At 32.2% G+C, this 10,624-nt stretch overlaps 2 protein-coding genes across 9 annotated transcripts; both read left to right on the top strand.

Annotated features, from left to right (window-relative positions):
* Positions 1-148: 148 nt before the first annotated feature.
* On the top strand, positions 149-3,609 carry LOC111034387 (zinc finger protein 41-like). Of its 8 annotated transcripts, none has more exons than XM_022315597.1 (10): positions 149-373; positions 453-549; positions 619-792; positions 1,198-1,498; positions 1,572-1,700; positions 2,073-2,212; positions 2,275-2,470; positions 2,571-2,644; positions 3,035-3,196; positions 3,274-3,609. In XM_022315597.1, the coding sequence occupies exons 3-10, from the start codon at positions 625-627 to the stop codon at positions 3,409-3,411; spliced, it is 1,308 nt and encodes a 435-aa protein (XP_022171289.1). In that variant the 5' UTR covers positions 149-373; positions 453-549; positions 619-624; the 3' UTR covers positions 3,412-3,609. The 8 variants fall into 8 exon arrangements, with proteins under 8 accessions (XP_022171289.1, XP_022171290.1, XP_022171291.1 ...); XM_022315598.1 differs by having other exon boundaries at positions 602-792; XM_022315599.1 differs by lacking the exon at positions 453-549 and having other exon boundaries at positions 602-792.
* A 5,292-nt stretch (positions 3,610-8,901) lies between these two features.
* LOC111034391 lies at positions 8,902-10,470 on the top strand (the record flags this gene model as incomplete). The annotated part of the gene is made up of 1 exon (XM_022315609.1): positions 8,902-10,470. A coding segment is annotated over exon 1 (1,569 nt), but the record flags the coding sequence as incomplete, so codon positions are not given.
* Positions 10,471-10,624: the final 154 nt, after the last annotated feature.

Raw genomic sequence — 10,624 nt, 5'->3', positions numbered from 1 at the left:
AATAATAATATTATACTACAAAATATTTTATGGTACACAATAAAATATGGTACGTAATACATATTATTTTGCTCAGAGTGGTGACAATGCGAGATACGGGCATCGGGCAGTTGAGTCCGCGAGATACTACATTATCACTTAAAGTAAAATTCGTAATCCCGCTCGGCGCTCACACCTCCGCAGTCCGAGAACTGAGGTCTCTGACTAGTGATAACGCTATTTACTATTTAGTTTTAGTAACTGATACCTATTTAGTATTTAAACATATTTTAGTATTTATTATTTATTCATTTATTATACTCGACACTCAACAATCATACCTACTCATAACTCATAGTTTATGGATCTTGATTCACATTGATACAATATCACGGTAATAAATTATAAATCATTGAAAAGGCTAAAGGATTCAAACCCAGTTCATTAAAAAGTAAAAACTGCTAATTTTTCAGTGATATAAGTTATAAATCTTCTCTGTTACTCTTCGGCTTACTAAATCAGTTTTGAAGCTATTGAAAATGTTTTAAATAATAAACCGAGTATAGACTGGTAGGTAGTAAATTACCAATGTAATTGGTTATTTATTTTTATTTTTTATTAGACTTTGTTTTATATAAGATAAACATGGCCATACGAGAAATGGAAATCTCAGACCAAATGTTTTCATTAAGTCAATCAGACATTTGTCGACTTTGTGGACTAAGCAACTCCTCAAGGTTCCTGATATACAGAAAAGTAGATGCTGCTGAATTGACTATTGCGGATTTAATCAACCGCTATTTGCCTATTCAAGTAAATATGAAGTTGAACTCATCTAATCTTATGACTAGGATTTTAGATTATTTAACAAATTGATCTATATTTATATAATAATTTTTAACTTACATGATTTATGTATAATTTTTAGTTAAGTTAGGGTTACCATTGTCGGTTTTTTTTAAATTTCAGCAAATTTATAAAATTTTAAAACAATATTCTAGTTGCCACCTTAATTATAATACTTTTTCATTAATCTACTTCCCGACAAAATCACATTTGCATCAGGCGCCTAGTCAAAAGGCTATAAGTAACTTAGTAACTAAGTAAGCTTCTAACCCTTACTTACACTTCTTATACAACAATTTTATTGATTGTTTAGCAAAAATAAAAGTAATAATTTTGTAATTTTATTTTTTAATTTACTTGTGTATGTGACAGGTTTCTGATGATGACGAATACCCAAGAACTATATGTTCAAACTGTAAATGCCAGTTGGACATGTTAGTGAAATTTATTGATGATTTATTAGATGGTCAAATGTTTCTCAAAAATATTTATAAAATGTACAAGTCTAAACAGCTTTCTTCAGCTGAATATATACCTCTGGTTGATGAAAGAATCACTAATTTCAAGAATAATATAAACACTAAGAGTAATGACGTGGAATTTGTATGTGAGACTTGTGGCTCAACATTAGCTGACAAAAATGACTTAAAGGTTCATTTGAAAAACCATCATGGTAATTAAAAAGGGTTCATTTTAAATTACATAATATTGAATAATATATACAATTGTCAATTATATCTTTATAGTTACTGAAGAACCACCAAGCCAAAGTGGTAGTTCAACAATTAAAGTTGCTGAAAGATTTTCGTGTGAACATTGCAAGAAAACATTTGCCCAAAAAAATGGGCTTAATACTCATTTAAAAACACATAAAGGTAAATAGTTTAATTGTAGCCTGTGTCACCTGCTATGAATCTTACTAGTTCATTATAAGAAATAGATAGAATTTTAACATAGTTTTGACTTTACATAATGTATAAGCTGTGATTCAAGTGCTATTAAAAAGCTTTTTATTTAAGTAACAAATTTAAGGACTCCTAGTAAACTATAATTGGTTAATTGGTAAATTAAAAGTCAATCATAACGCGCACGCCACCATTGAGCCGTTATTCACATTTTTACAAAAACAATTCTTCACACCTGCAAGATCTCGGACCTGGTCCAAGACAATAGAACCAAAAACCACTTATAATATGTAAATTATTGAATTTATTTCAATTTATACTTATTATTTATTATTTGTTTAGGTGATAAAAAGTATGTCTGTAAAGTATGTAAGAAAAGCTATTATCAAAATGGAAACCTACAAGAACATATGCGCATACATACTGGAGAAAAACCTTTCTGTTGTGAATATTGTACAGTATCATTTAGAACATCATCTCAGGTTTATATATAACAAATTTATTTAATTTTGGATTATTGTCTAGTTTAAGATTATGTTTTTAGTTGAAAACTCACATTCGGTGTCATAGTGGTGCTAAACCTTACAAGTGTTTAGTGTGTGAACGATCATTCCCACATAATAATACTTTAAAAATTCATTTAAGGCGTCATTACAATGATCGACAGTACAACTGTGAATATTGTCCAAAAAAATTTGTTGACCGTACAGCGTTGGTCAGACATTCTCGTACACATACAGGTGACTATATAGTTTTTTTGAAACATCTTGTTTAAAGTTTAATATGTATTCTTATTTTACTACTGAAATTATATAAAACCATTTCAATTTAATTTTTTAGGGGAAAAACCTTATTATTGTGATGTGTGTAACAAGGATTTTGCCACAGTCTCAAATTTTAACAAACATAGAAAAGTAAAGTATAAAATTAGTATATTTTCTATTATTAACTAAGTCAAATTAAATTTTAATAATGAAGGCAATTAGTGATGTAATAAAATTTGTTTTATTTACTATTAGAATTTGAAGATAAAATAATTTATGTTTTAAAAAAATCCTTTTGACTAATGTAAGTTTATCATACATTTTAATTTTGCGAATTGATCTATTAAGATACTCAAAACATGCTTAAAATTATTGAAATATGTATGAACAATTTATTTGGTTATGTTTACAATGTTGAAATGTATTTTGTGCGAAAATTAGTATACAATACATATAAATATACAATCACCTAAAAAATATATGCAAAATGTATCAAAAACATCTATACTAGCTCAATTCTATTGTTATATTTTGTTATAGATACATATGAAAGATAAAAATTCTACAGTATGGGAGCTGACTACCAAATTCCAAAAAGGCGGTTCAGAAATTGATTTCATAAATGCTACAATAATTAACGATAATGATTTACAGCCATGCGATAGAACAGAGGACTTATTTTTAATTACCAATCAAGTCAAGGTGTGTAAACTATCCATTATAAAAATTGAAAATTATTTTTTGTCTAGATTAAGCCATTAATAAAAATTATGTTCTAGGATCTGAACACTGATATACCGTCCAATAGTGTTAATAATTTGGATGATCTATTAAACGTCAACACTTCCTTCACATCTTTGAATTCTATTAGCTTCAATGAATCTATTTTAGAGTTAGCTGAAAACATTGTACCTTAGAGCCGAGTATGATGGTATATTTTGTATTTATATGAGCTAAATTAACAATATTTTGTATTATGAGATTGAACAAATGTCACTGACTTATAACATAACCATCAGCCCCATGCTGCCATTGATAAGACTGATGACTACAGATTGTATCGGGCTTATAAAAATGTATCATGTTATTCTTAAATTATATTTATTTATCATTGATTCCAAATGTGTACTTTTGTAATGAAATATAACTGATCAGTGTATCCACTATTAGTAAACATGAACATTTTCAAGTTTATATTTTACGTGATTTATGCGATAGCAAACAAGAGTGGCGGGGAGATAAATTTTTAACGTCGTACTGGCGAGTCGATAACAAACAAGTACCTAATGTAATTGTTCCAACTTGTAATCAAATATATTTACTATTTTATCCCTACAATTTATTTTGAAAAAAGCCATGTTCAAGTTCTTACAATTTACTCAATTTATATGATATTATATATCCAGTGGTCCATTTTACATAAGAAATCCATTTTATCAAAAATTATTGATGCTTTTTAAAATATTTTATTTTATTAATTACCTTCTTTGCCAAGACTAAAATATTATTTTTTTAAACTGGAATAGTAAAATATAAAATACTACTATATTATAGGTTAATTAAGGGGTGTAAAAACTAAATTTGATACATAATAATATATTATTATATCATTTTGCAACCTTAGATAATATAAACATTCACTATAAATTATAATGAACTATTATTATGGTACCTACAAAGTTAATTGATTTTCTCTCCAACTGAAAAGTTTTGGTAGCTGACTTTTTATTTCAAAAAAATGAAAGAGTAGGTATAAGGTAGGTTTAATGTATTAACGCAAAATATATAATTATTGTTTTTAGCAAAAAATGAGTTAACCTACTGTAATACTAATTTCTAAAAGTAAAATAAATTACTGAAATCATAATAACATCATAGGCTGACTGACCAGTGACCACGCGTCTAAGCTCATTATAGTTTTTCATATACAATCGTTTGATATTATTGAATTTAAATTCAACACCATTCATTACAGTGACCCACTTGGCATTTGTGACCTATGTCCTATTATACAACAATGCGACATCTCCTTAGACTTATATTAATTTCAATCTATATTATTATCACCGATGTCATAATATTGTATTGGCAAGTAGTATTAATTATAAATACACTTTGTATTTAATAGACTATATAAGCCATGAGGTAAATCCACAGATAAACATATAATGCATTATATGAGATAATTCTTTAGTTCACATTTTCACAAATTATTATTAGGTATGATAATCAAGTAAATCATCAATTATCAATGAGTCATTTTTAGTCTTAGTCGTATAAACAAAACGTCTGGTTTGATTTTTTTAATTTGAAATTAATGCATAATATATAATAGTATTTAAAGAGTTCCTAATATTTTTCTGGCCGTTACAAAATCAACAAAACATCGTTGCAATAGGTTTGACTAGCATAAATTATTTTTGTCTCTCGAAGATTATTTTAACGTATTGATCACTACCCACTAGCCACTGGGTACTCTACATTGAAGCATATTCTACGTGCGTATTGTGTTCTTTACATTAACAGTATTAAACACTGTTATCGCGCACAGTAAAAGGCCGTCACAGTAAAGGTAAAACGTAACCAACGCTCCAGAGTTGGCGTTGTGCGCTATGATATATATCGTCGCCGCCGCGGCTGGCCGTAACGACGCCCACTTTTTCCGTGACGAGGCTCACGCTGCATAGTCGCGAGAGAGGCACATTGCCACATTATTATTTCACAAACTGTCGAGTCGAACCCATCAATGACATTGACTGTTGTGTAAATATTGGCGTGCACATGATGTACGAACCTAATAGCAGCACCGGCGCAGAAACCCTGTTAGCAATAGTGTTAATGATAATGAATGACATTATTACTTTTAGTTGTTGGTGTATCCACATATTTTTAGCCGAAATTCGAATTGAAGATTTTATTCACATAATTTTACACATTTCGGATTGTTTCTCTTTGTTATTATTATATTACTACTATACATATATATTATTATTATATACATCTTTTGTGTAACAATGTGCAAGAAATTGTATTAAGCATTAAATAAATACTTAAGTAAACATATTTACATTTTTACAATTCAATTTAAATTCAATGCATGCAAAGTGTCAACCTGGTAACCTAATATTAATGTTTATAGATTTAGGTTTAATAAACTTTATACATGATACTCTATTTAAATGTTAGTTATTGTAAGTTTATTCAGCATTTAATACTAATTAACTTTCTAATATTTAAAATCTAAACTAAATCATGTGTTTATGGAACACTAAGAATTTACTTTAATGTAAAGTTTAAAAATAAACACTGATTCTAGTATTATTGAATCTTATTTTCCGAACCTTTCAAATTCAACTCAACTTCAATACCTATTTATAGAAGTTTGTAACATAGGAAAATGTTATGTGGGGCGCGCACATAATACAATTTTATAATTTTTTTATCTACAATGGTCATTTTTTTTGTAAGCATAATTTTAGCGAGGTCCATTATTCAATATTTGCCGGCCGCGGTAGCCCGAAAGAAAGTCCTGGGGCAGCATGTGCTGCCTCTGCTGCCTCCTTGCGCACGCCTATGCCCAAAAGTCAAAACCAAAGTAATTGTAAACGTTGATGATGACGTACACAATTAAATTGTATGGTTGTGCATGTGTTCCAACATTATATTACGATAGTGTCATTACTCAAAAGTCAAAACCAAACAATAATCCTTAAGAACTAAATACTACAGCGACGACTTCATATAAAATACGATTTGGTGTGCCCCACTGAACAAGAGGAGAACTTTATATAAAACATATGACCTTGACCACGGCAAAAGCCATTAGCCACTAGTGGCGGTACATCGCTGAAACTGCGATAGCGAACAGGCGTCTTCTTGCTTCTCTCGCACTTCGGTCTACGAGAGGAAACCACTGGGGCTGTTCGACGAGTGGATACCACTGCGACTGCTCGACGAGTGGATACCGCGAGTTTATTCCACACAAGTCGGCGGCACTTCCCGGAACAGGGAACACCACGACGGAAACCAAAACCGGCAAAACCTGATGGCCCTCACAATAATATAATTAACGAGATGTCAATTTTGACAAATTGGGTATGTCGGCTGATCACGACAATGACAAATACGATATTATCACGTATCGTCGTGATCACACGAAGTATTGCGGAGGCACTCGCGGTGAACGTACGCGACGCTGCGTTGTGGTCAACCTCTAAGACGGAAAACAAAAAATCGTTTACTTGCTTATGATTCTGATGATGCCGGCTGATTGCGGCAACGACAAAAACACAAGTCTCGTGATCACTGGAGATTTTCACGGCGGCACGCACAATTAAACAACCGGGCCGGCGGCAAGATCACCGGCGAACTCGATGGCTCGCTAGGAAGAATAGAGCCGTTCATTGAAGTTTCTACGGCCGCAGCGCAGCTTGAAGGAGTCTTAATGATAAGTGCTGGCAGCAAAAATGCAAAAGTGTTCCGTGTTCGAACGCGTTATTACTTATTGCTTTACCTGATCTTGCTCGTATAGTCGTATGCCTGTTGCTGCATGTCATAGTTTTCGCCGTTGATCATATCATCTTGCTCCGTCGACAGTATTGCCGGCTGAAAAGCAGGCCGTTGCGGCCTAACGAGAACATGTAGTCTCAATCGCCGTACGGCTTCCTGGTCTGACAGTCCACCGCAAATCTTGTTGTTGTCTTTCGTCCACCTTGCAACAAACTTGGACTTGGACGTTGGTACAATTTCGATTGGGTAAAGATCAATTTCCGGAACATAATTTTTACTTGATGCAGTTTCCATTTCCCTGTCGGCAGTCGTGATAATAATATAAGATACAATTTTTACACCGCTAACATTGATTTGTTTTACTTCTTTTTTTAAGTCTATATGTTGATGTTGACGACTGCTACAAGTCGTTGACACTAGACGGCCAAACTAAAAATATAATACGATAAGTAAAAATAGTGATAAAATAGTCAATTATATTTTGTTGGTAACTATAACCATTGTTTTGCCTTCTATTAGTTGTATCTACAATGACTAATGACTCATTATTGAGTTAGGATTTTGGTGACTTTTGCATTTTTTTTCTTAAAGTCCTATACAGTTCTAATGAAAAACTAAATTTGTTTCGTGATATAACAATTTTGAATATATAATTTTTATTTTCCATTTTTTGCATTTCTTGCAATTTTTTTACAAATATTACGTTCATTTTATGTTAAATTTGTTTATTTTAAGTTTTTTTAATATGTGTTATACCTAGAGATAATTTCAATTAGTACCTATAGTTTATTTTTGGTTCATTAGTTTTTATCCGATCTGTTACATAAAAAAAGAATAATAAGAACAATTGATGGTAAATAATATAAGATTAATACCTATAGTACTCTTAAAAAAATAGTATCTTTGAACTTATATTGACAACATATGTTGATATCACAATATCATCGCTGTTACACCCAGGCGAATCGGTAAAATTGAAACTTTATTAACAAAATAATATTAAAACTTAAAAGTATTTTAAAACTGAGTTGTTAGCGAATTTGGATTTGGCAAAGAGGGTATGAATAGAAAAAAATAATATAACTAATTAAACTCTCAAGGCAACTCAAATTTAAAAATAATTTTTTTATTTAATTCTTAAAATGAATTTTTACCTTTTTTGTGTAGTATAAAAAATGAACGAATAATAAGTAATATTTATTTTAAAATTAAATGTGTTGCGTACGCGAGATATTTTACTTATATAATAAAATTGGTAGATACCGAAACGATTATTTGTATAGAGTATAAATGTAAGATAAGATACGTCCGATAGAGCGGTCTTCGATGACGGGCGATCGGCCGTCGCAGTCGCAATAAAACCGTACCAGTGTAACGTACTCGTCGTAGCCGTTCAATATTAATATTCGATTATGAACTAGCGAATAAAGAGAAATAATATTAATTCAATGTTATTGTTTTATTAAATTAAGCATTGAGCTATCGTAATCATTGGTCCTTCGTCTGGGATTCAAATCGTAAGTCGTGAATTAGTGCGAATTAAGTATTATTAATATTCGATCAAGCGTTATTGGGTCAATCAGTTACCGATAAAAAAAAAAAAAAGGGCCATAAGTGTATTGATCAGCGAAAAATGTGAAAGATCGTGCGAAAATACAGTCCACAGAAGTAAAGTTCGTCCACAGAAGTAAAGTTCACCCACGGGAATATAAGGTAAGGCGTTTTCCATTTTATTCCTAAATTAATCCTAGGCGGTTTCACCCGAGTATATATTTTATAGTACAGATAAGTATAAGGTCATAGTACAGTATAGTCTCTCTCTTTCTCTCTCCCTCTCTATCTATCTCTTAGATCACATAGTTGAACATTGGTCTCGAAGATGGGGGGGACAAGAGAACATGATAACGAGAAGAGGACAATTGAAAGCGTCGATAACAAGATTTTCAAATTATCTACAATCGCAAAGTGTTGATTCGACTGAGGTAAAAGCGCGGCGTGAAAAAATAGAAGAGTCATGGGCAGAATATGAACAGGTTCAAGCGGCCATAGAAATGGAAGAGGGGATCAGTCTCGATGTACAAAACAAGTATAGAATGGAATTTGAAGACTTATACTTTAAAACTATTGCTGCAGCAGAGAAAATCATGATAGCAGCAGGCTCAACTGTATCTCAAGACGAGAGTAGAAATAAAAATTCGGACATCGATATACCTAATGCGTGTATGAATAAAGCATTGTTGACGGTAAAGTTGTCGTCGTTGAGCGTACCGGAATTTACCGGTAATTATCAAGAATGGGCATCGTTTTACGATATATTTTCGGCACTAATAGATAACAATGTGTCGTTAACGGCGATAGAAAAGTTCTTTTATTTACGCGAATCGTTATCAGGTGAGGCATTGAGTTCGATAAAATGTTTGGAAACAACATCTAATAATTATACCGTAGCATGGCAATCGTTAATCACGCGGTACAATAATGAAAGGGTGTTGGTTCAAGCACATGTAAAAGCGATTTATGATCTCGAAACGGTGGGCGGCGACTCGGCGAAAAAATTAAGACAGTTTACAGATGCACTAAATGGACATATGCGTGCGTTAGAGGCGCTGGGTCAAAAACCCACAAATTGGGGACCACTACTAATACATGTAATATTAATTAAATTAGATAAGACTACATTAAAAGAGTGGGAATCGAGAGCGCACGGTACTGAAGTGCCAAAATTATTAGAATTAATTAAATTTTTAGAGTCAAGGTATAAAATTTTGGAATCAATTGAAGCCGTGAAAAATATAAATATTAAAGGTAGCACAATTACGACATCAAACGAAAAAAAATATATCGAAAAAAGAGGAACGTCACAATTATTCGCGTCGACGTCAAATTTAGAATGCTACGTTTGTAAATCGGCACATACGATTTATAAATGTCCTAAATTTTATAGTTTGACCGTACCAGAGCGAATAAAACGCGTAACAGAGTTGAAGTTATGTAAAATTTGTTTACGCCAACACGAGAGTAAAAAATGCAATGCAAAATTCTGTTTTAAATGCGCTAAAGCGCATAACACGCTATTGCACCTGTCAGGAGGGAGAAATACAGTAATCGAAGATAATACAACAGTTCAGTCAACAGTCGCAAATGTATCGACAAGTGAAGTAATTGAAGCATCAACATCGTTAAGCGCGCATACATCGGTTATACAGGACGACAAGGTATTACTGTCGACGGCAATGGTATCATTGCGCAGCGAATCAGGGCAATGGGTCCCGGGACGCGTACTTTTAGATTCTGGTTCCCAAAGTAATTTGATAACAGAGCAAATGGTACAGCTTTTAAAGTTAAAAAAGAGGCATGTGAAGCATGATTTATGCGGAATAGGTGGTAGCACACAAAAGGCATCGTCGGCGGTGGTTGCAACAATGGCGGCCGAAGACAGAAAATTTACATTAACAGCCACGTGTTTGGTAGTGAAGCGTATAACTAATAATTTGCCGTCAAAATTAATAAAAAATAATATTTTGATTCCTCCTGATATCAAATTGGCTGACCCATGGTTTAATACACCACGAAGAATTGACTTGTTAATTGGTGCGGGTTACTTTTTCGAATTATTACGTA

The sequence above is a fragment of the Myzus persicae genome, unplaced genomic scaffold, assembly GCF_001856785.1.
Source record: "Myzus persicae strain clone G006 unplaced genomic scaffold, MPER_G0061.0, whole genome shotgun sequence".
NCBI lineage: Eukaryota > Metazoa > Arthropoda > Insecta > Hemiptera > Aphididae > Myzus > Myzus persicae.
Note: the sequence above shows the minus strand (reverse complement) of the source record. Positions and strands in the feature narration are given on the sequence as shown.

Coding starts and splice junctions, on each gene's coding strand:
- LOC111034387 (XM_022315599.1), top strand. CDS start 625: ATGGCCATACGAGAAATGGAAATCTCAGACCAAATGTTTTCATTAAGT. Junction 2,213..2,274: donor CATTTAGAACATCATCTCAG/GTTTATATATAA, acceptor TTATGTTTTTAG/TTGAAAACTCACATTCGGTG. Junction 2,645..3,034: donor ATTTTAACAAACATAGAAAA/GTAAAGTATAAA, acceptor ATTTTGTTATAG/ATACATATGAAAGATAAAAA.